This window comes from Coregonus clupeaformis, chromosome 17 (assembly GCF_020615455.1).
Source record: "Coregonus clupeaformis isolate EN_2021a chromosome 17, ASM2061545v1, whole genome shotgun sequence".
NCBI classification, from domain to species: Eukaryota; Metazoa; Chordata; class Actinopteri; order Salmoniformes; family Salmonidae; genus Coregonus; species Coregonus clupeaformis.
This window is the reverse complement of record NC_059208.1, coordinates 65,675,675-65,693,703: the sequence shown is the minus strand read 5'-3', so window position 1 is coordinate 65,693,703 and position 18,029 is coordinate 65,675,675. Positions and strand designations below refer to the sequence as shown.

The following is an 18,029-nucleotide window of genomic DNA, read 5'->3' as shown; positions in this document are numbered from 1 at the left end:
AGTGTTGACGAGAACAAGGCTGGAGATCACTCTGTCATGCTGATTGAGTTAGAATAACAGACTGGAAACTTTAAAAGGAGGGTGGTACTTGAAATCATTGTTCTTCTTCTGTTAACCATGGTTACCTGCAAGGAAACATGTGCCGTCATTATTGCTTTGCACAAAAAGGGCTTCACAGGCAAGGATATTGCTGCTAGTAAGATTGCACCTAAATCAACCATTTATCGGATCATCAAGAACTTCAAGGAGAGAGAGGTTCAATTGTTGTGAAGAAGGCGTCAGGGCGCCCAAGAAAGTCCAGCAAGTGCCAGGACCGTCTCCTAAAGTTGATTCAGCTGCGGGATCGGGGCACCACCAGTGCAGAACTTGCTCAGGAATGGCAGCAGGCAGGTGTAAGTGCATTTGCACGCACAGTGAGGCAAAGACTTTTGGAGGATGGCCTGGTGTCAAGAAGGGCAGCAAAGAAGCCACTTCTCTCCAGGAAAAATATCAGGGACAGACTGATATTCTGCAAAAGGTACAGGGATTGGACTGCTGAGGACTGGGGTAAAGTCATTTTCTCTGATGAATCCCCTTTCTGATTGTTTGGGGCATCCGGAAAACACCTTGTCCGGAGAAGACAAGGTGAGCGCTACCATCAGTCCTGTGTCATGCCAACAGTAAAGCATCCTGAGACCATTCATGTGTGGTGTTGCTTCTCAGCCAAGGGAGTGGGCTCACTCACAATTTTGCCTAAGAACACAGCCATGAATAAAGAATGGTACCAACACATCCTCCGAGAGCAACTTCTCCCAACCATCCAAGAACAGTTTGGTGACGACCAATGGCTTTTCCAGCATGATGGAGCACCTTGCCATAAGGCAAAAGTGATAACTAAGTGGCTCGAGGAACAAAACATCAACATTTTTGGTCCATGGCCAAGAAACTCCCCAGACCTTAATCCCATTGAGAACTTGTGGTCGATCCTCAAGAGGCGGGTGGACAAACATAACCCCACAAATTCTGACAAACTCCAAGCATTGATTATGCAAGAATGGGCTGCCATCAGTCAAGATGTGGCCCAGAAGTTAATTGACAGCATGCTAGGGCGGATTGCAGAGGTCTTGAAAAAGAAGGGTCAACACTGCAAATATTGACTCTTTTGCATAAACTTAATGTAATTGTCAATAAAATCCTTTGACACTTATTGAATGCTTGTAATTATACTTCAGTATACCATAGTAACATCTGACAAAAATATCTCAAAACACTGAAGCAGCAAACTTTGTGAAGACCAATACTTGTGTCATTCTCAAAACTTTTGACCACGACTGTACATATAAAAATACATATACACACATATATATACATATCCTTAAAAAAAATATTTGCCTTTATTCTACTGGCAATGTTTGTCTATGGAGATTGCATGGCTGTGTGCACGATTTAAAACACTTGTCAGCAACGGGTGTGGCTGAAATAGCTGAATCCACTCATTTGAAGGGGTGTCCACATACTTTTGAATATTGTATATATTGTGTATTTCTCACCATATGGCTGCTGCAAAGGAACAAGACAGAGACATGAGAACGAGTTTTGATCAGTCATGGAAATAAATGTGCTGAAAACAAATTGGCTCCCTGTTTAAAAAGAAGATGGAGAACAAGCTATGAAGGAAAAACACTGGGTTTTTGGTGCAGCTACAGCCAACTAGCGCAAAAATAATATTGCGATATTGTCAAAACGATACAATATATACCGTCCAAGATAATATCACGATATGTAGCGGTTAAGAGCGTTGGGACAGGAACTGTAAGGTTGATGGTGCGAATCCTTGAGCCGATTACGTGAAAAATATTTCGATGTACCCTTGAGCAAGGCACTTAATTGCTCCTGTACGACGCTCTGGATAAGAGTGTCTGCTAAATGATTACAATGCAACTGTATCGATTTTTTCCGCCCATCGTGTGGTAAGGGTGTGTGTGTGTGTGTGTGTATGTTGTGTGTGATGTGTGTGATGTGTGTGTGTGGTGTGATGAGTGTGTGTGTGTGTGTGTGTGTGTGTGTTGTGTGTGATGTGTGTGTGTGGTGTGACGAGTGTGTGTGTGTGTGTGTGTGTGTGTGATGTGTGTGTGTGGTGTGACGAGTGTGTGTGTGTGTGTGTGTGTGTGATGTGTGTGTGTGGTGTGACGAGTGTGTGTGTGTGTGTGTGTGTGTGTGTGTGTTGTGTGTGATGTGTGTGTGTGGTGTGACGATTGTGTGTGTGTGTGTGTGTGTGTGAAATGTGGATGTACAGTATAGTGCCTATGTCTGCATATTTCTTGTCTGTGCAAATCTCAGCACCATGGCCTTGTGGATATAGTTACAAATAATATAGATTGTATCTGTATTACTGACAGTAATATCAGGGAGTCTGTAGGTAACATCCTCATGGGCTGGACTGTCAGTGTAAAGAAATGGAATGTCGAGAGAGGGGTGGTGAGAGAGAAAGTGTATGTGTGTTTGTGAGAGAGAGAGAAAGAGAGAGTTGTGGAATAGTGAGAGAGAGAGAGCGAGAGAGAGAGAGAGAGAGAGAGAGAGAGAGAGCGAGAGAGAGAGAGTGAGAGAGAGAGAGAGAGAGAGAGAGAGAGAGAGAGAGAGAGAGAGAGAGAGAGAGAGAGAGAGAGAGAGAGAGTTGTGGAATAGTGAGAGAGAGAGAGAGAGAGAGAGAGAGAGAAGAGAGAGAGGGGGGGATCCTGCCTGGTCTGCCGCTGCAGGTGGACTCCTAGCTGTCTTCATGCATCTATGCCCAACTCGTATTCCTCTATAACAGTAGTGTTTGTCTGAAGGAGTGTTACTGTTAACCCTGCACTGCAGCAGAGCAGCCCTCTAACACTACGCTAGCCTAACCTACCTTCATACTTAGTGTGCGTCCCAAATGGCACCCTATTCCCTATACAGTGCACTACTTTTTTACCAGGGAACATAGGGGCTCTGATCAAAAGTACTGCGCTATATAGGGAATACGGTGGCCATTTGGGACGCACGGTTACTTCTCCACACAAGGCCACCTCACCCTCTGACGGCCATTTGAAATCCCCCACGATGCAGCAGGAATCTGTAAAGACGTTGGCACGCTCTGTCCTGGTTATATAGTTATAGGCTGAGTCCCAAAATGGCACCCTGTTCTCTATACAGCGCACAGATTTTGACCAGGGCCCCTAGGGAAACCCATAGGGCTCTGATCAACGGTAGTGCACTATATAGGGAATAGGGTGCCATTTGAGGACTCAGCCATGGGCTCTTAACTTTCACAGCTCTGTTCCAAAGGCTCCTTCACACATGCACAGATGTAGGATCTTTAATTTGATCACTCTGTTGCAGGAGAACTTTCCTATAATGCAGGAAATGTAAAACTTGTAGTGTATTTCATGCATCGGAAGTGTGTAATTTCCACTTAGAAATTTCAGACTTGATTTTCCCTTACGAAAAATGTATCAACCCCTACAAAAATGTCCATTAATTATAATCCACATAATAATTCACATTTCCTGTTGCTGCAGGATTATTTTCCTGCTGTAGCAAACTGGCTAAAATTAAGATCCTACATCTGAGGCGTGACGAGGACGAAGAGCGACTCCCACCTGTATAGTTTAAGATGAGAATGTGTCCAGATCCATTCATTGTCATTTCACGGCTCATTGATGGGCTAATCGAAAAGTCAATAAAAAAAAACATTTAATAAAAAATCCAATCTATGATTTTTCCATTAAAGCTCTAATGCAGCCGTTTTTATCTCAATATCAAATCATTTCTGCGCAGCAATTAAGTACCTTACTGTGATTTTTAAAAATGAAAATGGTCAAAAAGAAACAAAAATAGCTTCTTAGCAAAGGGCAATTTCTCAAGCAAGAATTTAGCTAGGACTGTCTGGGAGTGGTCTGAGTAGGGAGGGGGAAAATAAAAACTAGCTGTTATTGGCAGAGAGGTTTGGAACTCTCTTTCTTATTGGACTATTAACTAATTTACTGCATGGTGATGTCACCATGGAAGGCTAAAACTCCATCCCACCAAAACAGGCAGAAACTTCTCTTCAAACAGCACATACAGTGCCTTGCAAAAGTATTCATCCCCCTTGGCATTTTTCCTATTTTGTTGCATTACAATCTGTAATTTAAATGGATTTTTATTTGGATTTCATGTAATGGACATACACAAAATAGTCCAAATTGGTGAAGTGAATTTTTTTTTAAACTTTCAAAAATATTCAAATAAATATATAATGAAAAAGTGGTGCGTGCATTTGTATTCATCCCCTTTGCTATTAAGCCCCTAAATCTGGTGCAACCAATCACCTTCAGAAGTCACATAGATCAGGGTTGGGTTATAAAAAAATATCTGAAACTTTTAACATCCCACGGAGCACCATTAAATCCATTATTAAAAAATGGAAAGAATATGGCACGACAACAAACCTGCCAAGAGAGGGCCGCCCACCAAAAACTCACGGACCAGGCAAGGAGGGCATTAATCAGAGAGGCAACAAAGAGACCAAAGATAACCCTGAAGGAGCTGCAAAGCTCCACAGCGGAGATTGGAGTATCTGTCCATAGGACCACTTTAAGCCGCACACTCCACAGAGCTGGGCTTTACGGAAGAGTGGCCAGAAAAAAGCCATTGCTTGAAGAAAAAAATAAGCAAACATGTTTGGGGTTCGCCAAAAGGCATGTGGGAGACTCCCCAAACATATGAGAGAAGGAACTCTGGTCAGATGAGACTAAAATTGAGCTTTTTGGCCATCAAGGATAATGCTATGTCTGGCGCAAAACCAGCACCTCTCATCACCCTGAGAACACCATCCCCACAGTGAAGCATGGTGGTGGCAGCATCATGCTGTGGGGATGTTTTTCATCGGCAGGGACTGGGAAACTGGTCAGAATTGAAGGAATGATGGATGGCGCTAAATACAGGGAAATTCTTGAGGGAAACCTGTTTCAGTCTTCCAGAGATTTGAGACTGGGACGGAGGTTCACCTTCTAGCAGGACAATGACCCTAAGCATACTGCTAAAGCAACGCTCAAGTGATTTAAGGGGAAACATTTAAATGTCTTGGAATGGCCTAGTCAAAGCCCAGACCGCAATCCAATTGAGAACCTGTGGTATGACTTAAAGATTGCTGTACACCAGCGGAACCCATCCAATTTGAAGGAGCTGGAGCAGTTTTGCCAGGAAAACTAGCTGTTATTGGCAGAGAGGGTTGGAACTCTCTTTGTTAGTGGTAAATAATAATAATAATATGCCATTTAGCAGACGCTTTTATCCAAAGCGACTTACAGTCATGCGTGCATACATTTTTTTTTGTGTATGGGTGGTCCCGGGGATCAAACCCACTACCTTGGCGTTACAAGCGCCGTGCTCTACCAGCTGAGCTACAGAGGACCACACTCTATTACCCAATTTACTGCCTGGTGATGTCACCAGGCAAGCTGAAACTCTCTCCCATGCAAACCTGCTGATTAGGAGATTGTATTTTTCAACTAGCAATTATCAGGGAATAATATTTTTTTCTCACACTTTTACAATGTTTATTTCATCATCTTTTCTACAATATGATACAAAACACAGGAAAAACAGAATTTTGACTTCACTGGGCCTTTAATGAAAGGCTTCAGCACCCATTCTCTTATCATCCACTTTTCTGCTGATTTCATAGAAGCTGTGTCCCAAATAACACCCTGGGCCCTGGTCATAAGTAGTGCACTAAATAGGGAATAGGGTGTAATTTGGTACGCAGGCCATCGAATCACTGCAGGAGGGCCATTAATTTGGTTCAAAATAAATAATCAATCCATTCAATTATACTGCAATTACCTCCCCCTCAAAAGCACTTTGCACACTCTTTGGCTGGCTGGCACCATGCAAGGCAAAGCAAGCGGGGTAGCAGTGTATTGCTAATTTAGCCCTATTTCAGACTAGTGTCATATATACTGGGCTGATGGTGTATCATTGGGCTGATGGTGTATCACTGGGCTGATGGTGTATCACTGGGCTGATGGTGTATCACTGGGCTGATGGTGTATCACTGGGCTGATGGTGCATCACTGGGCTGATGATGAATCACTGGGCTGATGGTGAATCACTGGGTTGATGGTGTCTCACTGGGCTGATGGTGAATCACTGGGCTGATGGTGTCTCACTGGGCTGATGGTGTAAGTAGTCCCCTGTAGCTCAGTTGGTAGAGCATGGCGCTTGCAACGCCAGGGTTGTGGGTTCGTTTCCCACGGGGGGCCAGTATGAAAATGTATGCACTCACTAACTGTAAGTCGCTCTGGATAAGAGCGTCTGCTAAATGACTAAAATGTACAAGTAAATTGCAACTGAAAAATTGGGTATAAGTGAATTCATAGCAATAAGCTGTTTTATATGGCAGCTCAGACCCGCCATCCAAAAAAATTAAATAAAATGCCTCATGATTTGTCAACAGGCACAATCAGTCTGTGCTTCAGTCGGATCAGCTGATAACAAACACAGCTGCAGGTAGCCTGGAGAAACCTATGAGCTCTGAACACATCTGGGCCCGGCCCCATCACAGCCCATATAAAAACAGTTTTAATGACTATGTCATACGCTACACAGCCAGGGTCTGGAGTTGGTTAGGTTAGTCTACCACCAGATCAGGAATACCATTCACTCCCCCCACTCTGGGACCTGTGGTGCCACCTCTGAAATCACCACAATGTTACAAATAAAAAGGCTTCCATAGTTTTGACATGTTTGTGGTGGCATGGATGGGCTTCCATAGTTTTGACATGTTTGTGGTGGCAGGGATGGGCTTCCATAGTTTTGACATGTTTGTGGTGGCATGGATGGGCTTCCATAGTTTTGACATGTTTGTGGTGGCATGGATGGGCTTCCATAGTTTTGACATGTTTGTGGTGGCATGGATGGGCTTCCATAGTTTTAAGTGGCTCAGAGCTGCCAGCAGCTACTGAGACAATTTCAGAATGTAACAGGCTGTTACTGCAATTTCAGGTAAAAACTCAAATATTAGGAAAATGTCTATACATTTCAGCTGTTTCAAAAACATTGCTCTGCTATTACCATTTATACTGTAGGAGTGTTGGGCTCAATGAGACAATTCTGTTCACACTGCCCTGCTTCAAGGGGGGCAACAGTCTGGAGCTGCCTGAGTAACGTGTAGCAGACTGTATTTTTATGAAATGTGTAGCAGACTTTATTTTTATGAAATGTGTAGCAGACTTTATTTTTATGAAACGTGTAGCAGACTGTATTTTTATGAAATGTGTAGCAGACTTTATTTTTATGAAATGTGTAGCAGACTGTATTTTTATGAAATGTGTAGCAGACTGTATTTTTATGAAACGTCTAGCAGACGGTATTTTGATGAAACGTCTAGCAGACGGTATTTTGATGAAACGTCTAGCAGACGGTATTTTGATGAAACGTCTAGCAGACGGTATTTTGATGAAACGTGTAGCAGACGGTATTTTGATGAAACGTGTAGCAGACGGTATTTTGATGAAACGTGTAGTAAGTGTGAAGGGGGTCTTACTATCTCTCCTCCATCCTCCCTCCCTTCCTTTCTCTTACCCTCCTTTATTTCTCTCTGTCTCTTTGTATTAACCATCCGCCATGTAACTCTCTCTTTCCTCCCCCCGTTCTGAATATCTCTCCCCCTCCCCTCTTCTTTCCGTAGGTGGAGGGATGACGCTGTCATTTCTTATTTTAATTGTCCTGGTGTCCCCCCTCCTCACGACCGCCAAACACAATACAACCACAGGTAATGACTTTGTGCTTTCATTTAAATATGTGTCTTTGACGTGACAGATGTCCCAAATGGCGCCATATTCACATAGGGCTCCGATCAAAAGTAGTGCAATATGTAGGGATTAGGGTGCCATTTGGGACACAAACTAATACCAGAGACAGCCAGCCATCATTTCAAGCGACCTCCAACAGTGAAGACTTGGCAGACCAGCCTAAACCCCAGTGTTAAAAATCAGCCACCTCCAACAGCGAAGGCTTGGCAGACCAGCCTAAACCCCAGGGTTAAAAACCAATCGACCACAAACAACAGAGTGGTGCCATAACACAAATGGCAATTTGCTGTAAACATCCACAACTTATTATCAGCACCACATGTCACAGTGGTGACACTAAAGCTCTCAGGTAGAATACCCTGTTATATACCCTGTTATACACCCTGTTATATACCCTGTTACATACCCTGTTATACACCATGTTATACACCCTGTTATATACCCTGTTACATACCCTGTTATACACCATGTTATACACCCTGTTATACACCCTGTTATATACCCTGTTATACACTTACCCTGTAAGTCGCTCTGGATAAGAGCATCTGCTAAATGACCAATTTATTAATTTATTTATATACACCCTGTTATATACCCTGTTATACACCCTGTTATACACCCTGTTATATACCCTGTTATATACCCTGTTATACACCCTGTTATATACCCTGTTATACACCATGTTATATACCCTGTTATATACCCTGTTATACACCATGTTATACACCCTGTTATATACCCTGTTATATACCTGTTATACACCCTGTTATATACCCTGTTATATACCTGTTATACACCCTGTTATAAACCCTGTTATACACCCTGTTATATACCCTGTTATACACCCTGTTACATACCCTGTTATACACCATGTTATACACCCTGTTATACACCCTGTTATATACCCTGTTATACACCCTGTTATATACCCTGTTATACACCCTGTTATACACCCTGTTATATACCTGTTATACACCCTGTTATATACCCTGTTATATACCCTGTTATACACCCTGTTATATACCCTGTTATACACCATGTTATATACCCTGTTATATACCCTGTTATACACCATGTTATACACCCTGTTATATACCCTGTTATATACCTGTTATACACCCTGTTATATACCCTGTTATATACCTGTTATACACCCTGTTATAAACCCTGTTATACACCCTGTTATACACCCTGTTATATACCCTGTTATATACCCAGTTATACACCCTGTTATATACCCTGTTATACACCCTGTTATACACCCTGTTATACACCCTGTTATATACCCTGTTATATACCCTGTTATATACTCTGTTATACACCCTGTTATACACCCTGTTATACACCCTGTTATATACCCTGTTATACACCCTGTTATACACCCTGTTATATACCCTGTTATATACTCTGTTATACACCCTGTTATACACCCTGTTATACACCATGTTATATACCCAGTTATACACCCTGTCATATACCATGTTATATACCCTGTTATATACCCTGTTATATACCCTGTTATATACCTGTTATACACCATGTTATATACCCTGTTATATACCTGTTATACACCATGTTATATACCCAGTTATACACCCTGTTATATACCCTGTAATATACCCTGTTATACACCCTGTTATACACCCTGTTATACACCATGTTATATACCCAGTTATACACCCTGTTATATACCCTGTTATATACCCTGTTATACACCCTGTTATACACCCTGTTATATACCTGTTATACACCATGTTATATACCCTGTTATATACCTGTTATACACCATGTTATATACCCAGTTATACACCCTGTTATATACCATGTTATATACCCTGTTATATACCTGTTATACACCATGTTATATACCCTGTTATACACCCTGTTATATACCCTGTTATACACCCTGTTATATACCCTGTTATATACCTGTTATACACCATGTTATATACCCTGTTATATACCTGTTATACACCATGTTATATACCCTGTTATACACCCTGTTATATACCCTGTTATACACCCTGTTATATACATGTTATACACCCTGTTATATACCCTGTTACACCGAGACAGAGAGACAAACACTAACCTCACATTAGACTGGCTGTCATTTGCATCACATTACACAGAGTGTCCCATTTTAACTGGTGCATAGTAACACATCAACCCCCCAGTGTTTAACATGGGTGTCACGTCCAGTAGTCTAACCTGCCCTCTGGTGCAGATGGATGGGCCGGGTGTGTGTGTGCGTGTGTGTGTCAGGTAGCCTAGCGGTTTAGAGCGCTGGGCCTTTAACTGAAAGGTTGCTGGTTTGAATCCCTGAGCCGACTATGTGAAAAATCGGCCGATGTGCCCTGGATAAGAGCGCCTGCTAAATGACTCAAATGTAAAAGTAAATGATGGCGGGGGGCGGTGGGAATTAGGATGTGACACTGTGGGTGAACCCGGCCGTAATCGCAGGGAACAGAAGCAACCTTCCTGAAGGAAGCTGCATACACTCACACACATCCTCAGGGAGCTGAGGGATGGAGGGCAGTGGCGGTCAGTGCCGTTTAAGATGAGGGAGGAAGATTTTGTTTTTCTTCATGAGCATGGCCGTATTTCTATTACAGCATATTGGATGACTGTCATTCATATTCCATTCACCCAGTTCAATGTAACATCCGATAGGTTTAGGCTACTACAGTGGGGGGAAAAAGTATTTAGTCAGCCACCAATTGTGCAAGTTCTCCCACTTAAAAAGATGAGAGAGGCCTGTAATTTTCATCATAGGTACACGTCAACTATGACCAGACAAAATGAGAAAAGAAATTCCAGAAAATCACATTGTAAGATTTTTTATGAATTTATTTGCAAATTATGGTGGAAAATAAGTATTTGGTCACCTACAAACAAGCAAGATTTCTGGCTCTCACAGACCTGTAACTTCTTCGTTAAGAGGCTCCTCTGTCCTCCACTCGTTACCTGTATTAATGGCACCTGTTTGAACTTGTTATCAGTATAAAAGACACCTGTCCACAACTTCAAACAGTCACACTCCAAACTCCACTATGGCCAAGACCAAAGAGCTGTCAAAGGACACCAGAAACAAAATTGTAGACCTGCACCAGGCTGGGAAGACTGAATCTGCAATAGGTAAGCAGCTTGGTTTGAAGAAATCAACTGTGGGAGCAATTATTAGGAAATGGAAGACATACAAGACCACTGATAATCTCCCTCGATCTGGGGCTCCACGCAAGATCTCACACCGTGGGGTCAAAATGATCACAAGAACGGTGAGCAAAAATCCCAGAACCACACGGGGGGACCTAGTGAATGACCAGCAGAGAGCTGGGACCAAAGTAACAAAGCCTTCCATCAGTAACACACTACGCCGCCAGGGACTCAAATTTTGCAGTGTCAGACGTGTCCCCCTGCTTAAGCCAGTACATGTCCAGGCCCATCTGAAGTTTGCTAGAGTGCATTTGGATGATCCAGAAGAGGATTGGGAGAATGTCATATGGTCAGATGAAACCAAAATATAACTTTTTGGTAAAAACTCAACTCGTTGTGTTTGGAGGACAAAGAATGCTGAGTTGCATCCAAAGAACACCATACCTACTGTGAAGCATGGGGGTGGAAACATCATGCTTTGGGGATGTTTTTCTGCAAAGGGACCAGGACGACTAATCCGTGTAAAGGAAAGAATGAATGGGGCCGTGTATCGTGAGATTTTGAGTGAAAACCTCCTTCCATCAGCAAGGGCATTGAAGATGAAACGTGGCTGGGTCTTTCAGCATGACAATGATCCCAAACACACCGCCCGGGCAACGAAGGAGTGGCTTCGTAAGAAGCATTTCAAGGTCCTGGAGTGGCCTAGCCAGTCTCCAGATCTCAACCCCATAGAAAATCTTTGGAGGGAGTTGAAAGTCCGTGTTGCCCAGCGACAGTCCTAAAACATCACTGCTCTAGAGGAGATCTGCATGGAGGAATGGGCCAAAATATCAGCAACAGTGTGTGAAAACCTTGTGAAGTCTTACAGAAAACGTTTGACCTGTGTCATTGCCAACAAAGGGTATATAACAAAGTATTGAGAAACTTTTGTTATTGACCAAATACTTATTTTCCACCATCATTTGCAAATAAATTCATTAAAAATCCTACAATGTGATTTTCTGGATTTCTTTTTGTCATTTTGTCTGTCATAGTTGACGTGTACCTATGATGAAAATTACAGGCCTCTCTCATCTTTTTAAGTGGGAGAACTTGCACAATTGGTGGCTGACTAAATACTTTTTTTCCCCACTGTACATGATACTCAAATTTTCCCTATACCCATCATGAGGTTGCTACAACCTAGCCTATGAATGAAAGTTTATAACGTAGGTGCACACAGGTTGGGAGTAAAAATTGAGGTCAGACAGTGACACATGGACAGACAGTGACACATTCAATACCGCCTTGCACACTCTTTAGTCCAACAGTTGCAAACAAGAGTTTCTATTGGACAAATTCAGGTATGTTTATCCCTGTTTTGTTCCGTTTGCTTGCGTTTAAGAAACGTTTTTCAACAGAATAGGCGGAATGAATACACCCCTGATCACGCATAAACACAGTTCACTTTCATATCAGCCACGTTGTGTTCCTTCTCGCATCTATGCGCTCTCCTCCTCTCAACTTTTTCCTTCGCTTGTGGACAATACACAACACATCAGCTGAATGTAACCAGGCGAAAAAACCTTTCCAAGCCAAACCATACCATACCATGAGCGCTACACATACAGTAACTGATACACGCTAATCCTCATTGTCACTATATTAGCTAAAGTAACGTCATAGTCAACATAGCTAATAGAACTAACGCGTTAGTAAACCCGCTAGCTAAAATAGCATCCCTCTGTTTGAGCAGGGTGTTTGAGTAGGCTAACCTAGCTAGCTGCATTTGCTAGCTAAGTGAAACTGAAAGTGAAAAAAAAATGACGAAATATCTCTCTCTCTCTATCTCGCTCTTGCTTCTCCTTCATTTTAGAAGACATTAATTTGTTCAAAACTGTTCAACTATTGTCTTTCTCAGAGTGAACTACTCACCACATTTTATGCACTGCAGTGCTAGCTAGCTGTAGCTTATGCTTTCAGTACTAGATTAGATTCATTCTCTGATCCTTTGATTGGGTGGACAACATGTCAGTTCATGCTGCAAAAGCTCTGATAGGTTGGAGCACGTCCTCCAGAAGTTGTCATAATTACTGTGCCTCTTAGGTTTTGTATTGAAGTCAATGTACCCAGAGGAGGACGGAAACTAGCTGTCCTCCGGCTACACCGTGGTGCTACCCTACAGAGTGCTGTTGAGGCTACTGTAGACCTTCATTGCAAAACAGTGTGTTTTAATCAATTATTTGGTGACGTGATTATATTTCGTATAGTTATATCTTAAAAGGATAACTTTTTAAGTATTTCACAATTTTTATTGTTAATGAAATTCACTGAGGAGGATGGTCCTCCCCTTCCTCCACAGATGGGAGGTACAACACTCAGATAGATGGAATACCCACAGCAACACTCAGATAGATGAGAAACCATAGAAATGTAATCTATGTGAGAAACACTATGCTATGTGGACTGTTGAGAGGACACAGGCAGTTATCTAGTAGACAAAACCTATAGCTAGTTTGCCTGCTACTCCGTTAATCGGCTAACACTGACAACACAACCACAGCAGATGGAATACCCACATTTAGATGTATGAGAAAACATTACGCTATGTGGATGGCAGAAGTGAAATCACTCAAAATTGAATGACATACAGTTATATCTACTAGAGGGACAGGCCTAGACAGCAACAGTGTGAAGCTAGGCTGCAATGTTTAATCAGCTAGTACCATTATGTTAATTTAAATGGTTGCCTAATTGTGTTGAATTGCGAGGTGTTGGGGAGTGGTGTGGTGTGTGTGTGTGGTGTGGTTGTGTGGTGTGTGTGTGTGTGTGTGTGTGTGTGTGTGTGTGTGTGTGTGTGTGTGTGTGTGTGTGTGTGGTGTGGTTGTGGGGTGGGTGTGTGTGTGTATGTGTGTGATTAGCCTGATAAGCAGGGAGAGTTCCCTCCTCAGTCGACATCAAAGGTTTGTTGATGTCTTCATCATAGCCTGGCTACCTCCCCCATCTGTGTGCTATCTCCACTAGATGAGGACGTTTATTCGGGCTCTAATCTCAATTCATCTTTCCTCGATTCCTCGCATCCTCTCTCCTCGCATCCTCTCTCCTCGCCTCCTTTTCAAAACCCATTGGAGAAGAAGACCAGAATCTGAATCTCTTCCTCCAATACAGTGAAAAGGAGGCGAGGAGATAGGATGCGAGGAATCATGAAAAGACAGATTGAGGTCTCCATGTCTGATAAGTAGACAGTAGGTATAGTGCTCCACCTAGTGGCCATGATCAGATCTGACTGATTGGCACCCTATTCCTATAGTGCACTATAAAGGGAATTATATTCGAAAGTATTCACCCCCCTTGGCATTTTTCCTATTTTGTTGCCTTACAACCTGGAATTAAAATTGATTTTTTGGGGGATTTGTATCATTTGATTTACACAACATGCCTACCACTTTGAAGATGCAAATTTTTTTTTTATTGTGAAACAAACAAGAAATAAGACAAAAAAAGAAAGAAAACTTTAGCGTGCATAACTATTCACCCCCCCCAAAGTCAATACTTTGTAGAGCCACCTTTTGCAGCAATTACAGCTGCAAGTCTCTTCGGGTATGTCTCTATAAGCTTGGCACATCTAGCCACTGGGATTTTTGCCCATTCTTCAAAACAAAACTGCTCCAGCTCCGTCAAGTTGGATGGGTTCCGCTGGTGTACAGCAATCTTTAAGTCATACCACATATTCTCAATTGGATTGAGGTCTGGGCTTTGACTAGGCCATTCCAAGACATTTAAATGTTTCCCCTTAAACTACTCAAGTGTTGCTTTAGCAGTATGCTTAGGGTCATTATCCTGCTGGAAGGTGAACCTCCGTCCCAGTCTCAAATCTCTGGAAGACTGAAATAGGTTTCCCTCAAGAATTTCCCTGTCTTTAGCCCCATCCATCATTCCTTCAATTCTGACCAGTTTCCCAGTCCCTGCTGATGAAAAACATCCCCACAGCATGATGCTGCCACCACCATGCTTCACTGTGGGGATGGTGTTCTTGTGGTGTTGAGAGGTGTTGGGTTTGCGCCAGACATAGCGTTTTCCTTGATGGCCAAAAAGCTCAATTTTAGTCTCATCTGACCAGAGTACCTTCTTCCATATGTTTGGGGAGTCTCCCACATGCCTTTTGGCGAACACCAAACGTGTTTGCTTATTTTTGTCTTTAAGCAATGGCTTTTTTCTGGCCACTCTTCCGTAAAGCCCAGCTCTGTGGAGTATAAGGCTTAAAGTGGTCTTATGGACAGATCCTCCAATCTCCGCTGTGGAGCTTTGCAGCTCCTTCAGGGTTATCTTTGGTCTCTTTGTTGCCTCTCTGATTAATGCCCTCCTGTTATGATTTAACTGGATAGAACCCAAATGCAGACAAGTACACCAAGCCAGAGAAGTTTTAACAGGTTTATTATAATGTTCAATAGTCCAGGTTTCCAATAAATGGGGAAGAGCAAGTCCAGGTTACAGGGAGGGTACAGATCCAGGTCAGGGCAGGTGTGGTACCGTAATGTCCTAGTGTCCGTGGTGAGTCCAAAGGAGAGGCCCGATAGTGGAGAGCAGGATGGTGGTGGCAGGAGTGAAGCGGAGGCAGGAGTCAGGTTCCAAATATCTGTGGCACAGGAGAAAAAGTAAATAAACAGTCCAAAAAAACACAAGAGCGAAAACAGACAGGTTGAGTCGGCAGCGAGACTAACATGGTTGTCTTGACTATGATCTGACGATGAGTGGAAAGTTTGACCGGGTCTTAAAGGCTGAGGTGATTATGGTGAATGAGCTGCAGCTGGAACCCTGACTCCCGCACACCAGACTTCACTCCTGCAATCAAGGACAGACAGAGGGGAGGGGGAGAGCAGAGAGAGAGCTACCTAGCAGCAGTAGGCCTAACAGTACCCCCCTCTACGGACGCCACCTGGCGGCCGACAGGGTTTATCAGGATGTAACCTATGAAACTCACGAACCAGAGCAGGATCCACAATGAAGCTCCTGGGCACCCAGGAACGTTCCTCAGGACCATAACCCTCCCAATCCACCAGGTACTGGAAACCACGACCCCGGCGGCGAACATCCAGAAGTCGCCGGACAGTGTAGACCGGACCCCCACCCACGATCTTGGGCGGAGGAGGGGGACGAGAGGGCGGGCACAAAGGGCTAACCGACACAGGCTTAATCTGGGAAACATGAAAGGTGGAATGAACCCGTAGGGAGGCAGGAAGCTGTAGCTTAACCGCGCAGGGGTTAACAATAGACAGTATCTTGAACGGTCCTATAAAACGAGGCGCCATCTTCTTCGACTCCACCTTCAATGGAAGGTCCCGTGACTTCAGCCATACCTCTTGACCAGGAGAGTAACCGGGAGCCTGGGACCGGTGACGGTTGGCTTGCCTCTGCATGTACGCCGAAGCTCGGGACAGAGCTACCCTGGCCTTCCTCCAGACCTTGCAGCAGCGGCGCATGTGGGACTGCACCGAGGGTACCGCAAGTTCCCTCTCTTGGGAAGGGTTGTTCCGCCCCCTCCAACCAATGTCGCCACTCCTCGAGAGCCAGCTTAACGGCGAGCAGTTCACGATTTCCAACATCATAATTCCTCTCTGCCTGAGAAAGTTTCCTTGAGAGAAAAGCACAGGGATGCAGTTTGTTATCTTCAGGAGAACGTTGTGACAACACTGCACCTACCCCAGTGTCGGATGCATCCACCTCCACGACAAACTGGCGGTCGGGGTCCGGCTGCATCAGAATGGGAGCCGAGGCGAAGCGATGTTTCAGTTCTTCGAACGCTGATTCGGCCCCTTCATTCCAAGCGAACGGTCGTGAGATGGAGGTGAGAGCGGTGAGTGGCGCCGCAATGCGGCTGTAGTCCTTGATGAACCTCCTATAGAAGTTCGCAAACCCCAGGAATCGTTGAAGTTGTTTGCGGGTAGAGGGAGCTGGCCAGTCCGTGACAGCAGAGATCTTAGCTGGGTCCATCCGCAGCTCCCCCTGAGCTATGATGTAACCCAAAAAAGAGGTCTCAGACACATGAAATTCACATTTCTCCATCTTCACAAACAGTTTGTTCTCCAACAACCTTTGCAACACCTGGCGCACATGCAGTTCATGTTCCTGGGAGGACTCTGAGAAAATCAAGATATCATCCAGATAGACAAAAACAAACCGATTCAACATGTCCCGAAGGACATCATTGACTAGTGCCTGAAAAACAGCAGGGGCATTAGACAACCCAAAAGGCATAACCCGATACTCAAAATGTCCCAAGGGTGTGTTGAAGGCAGTCTTCCATTCATCACCCTTACGAATGCGCACCAGGTGATACGCATTTCGTAGATCCAGTTTCGTAAAGATGGTAGCACCATGAAGGAGGGGAAAAGCAGAATTAATCAAAGGCAGAGAATACTTGTTCTTAATGGTGATGTTGTTAAGTCCACGGTAATCAATACAGGGTCTGAGGGTCTTATCCTTCTTAGCAACAAAAAAGAATCCCGCTCCTACAGGTGACGAGGAAGGACGCATAATACCTGCCGCCAAGGAGTCCCGAATGTAGTTCTCCATAGCCTCCGTCTCCGGCCGGGAGAGATTGTACAGGCGACTGCTGGGGAGCGGGGCTCCTGGCTGGAGGTCAATGGCGCAGTCGTAAGGCCGGTGAGGAGGAAGAGAAGTAGCTCTGTGTTTGCAGAAAACGGATGCCAGGTCATGATACACGTCAGGAACAGCAGAAAGATCCATGGACTCCAGTGGAGGTTGAGGCACAGTACTGGCAGGAGTCTGAGCAGAACACAAACAATTCACATGACAAAATGTGCTCCATGAAACAATGCTACCTGTCACCCAATCAATGTGTGGATTGTGTTTTATGAGCCAGGGGATACCAAGGACCAGGGGAGTCTGTGGGCAGTCGATAATATGGAATTGAATGTTCTCGTGATGATTTCCCGACACTCTAAGACAAACAGGAACAGTCTGATGGGTAATGCGGGTCAACAATTGTCCATTTAGACCCTTAGCCTGCAGCGGACAGTCCATAGGAACAGTCTCCAAATCCATTTGTTGAGCCCACTCTCTATCCAAAAAGCT

At 43.9% G+C, this 18,029-nt stretch overlaps 1 protein-coding gene across 1 annotated transcript in view; it reads left to right on the top strand.

The window, feature by feature from the left end:
• The window catches only part of gabbr1b (gamma-aminobutyric acid (GABA) B receptor, 1b), a 261,260-nt gene that overhangs the window by 63,461 nt on the left and 179,770 nt on the right, over positions 1-18,029 (top strand). Inside the window, exon 2 of the mRNA XM_041903830.2 lies at positions 7,676-7,759. Coding sequence (XP_041759764.1) covers positions 7,676-7,759 — 84 coding nt within the window. The remainder of the gene's footprint in view (positions 1-7,675; positions 7,760-18,029) is intronic.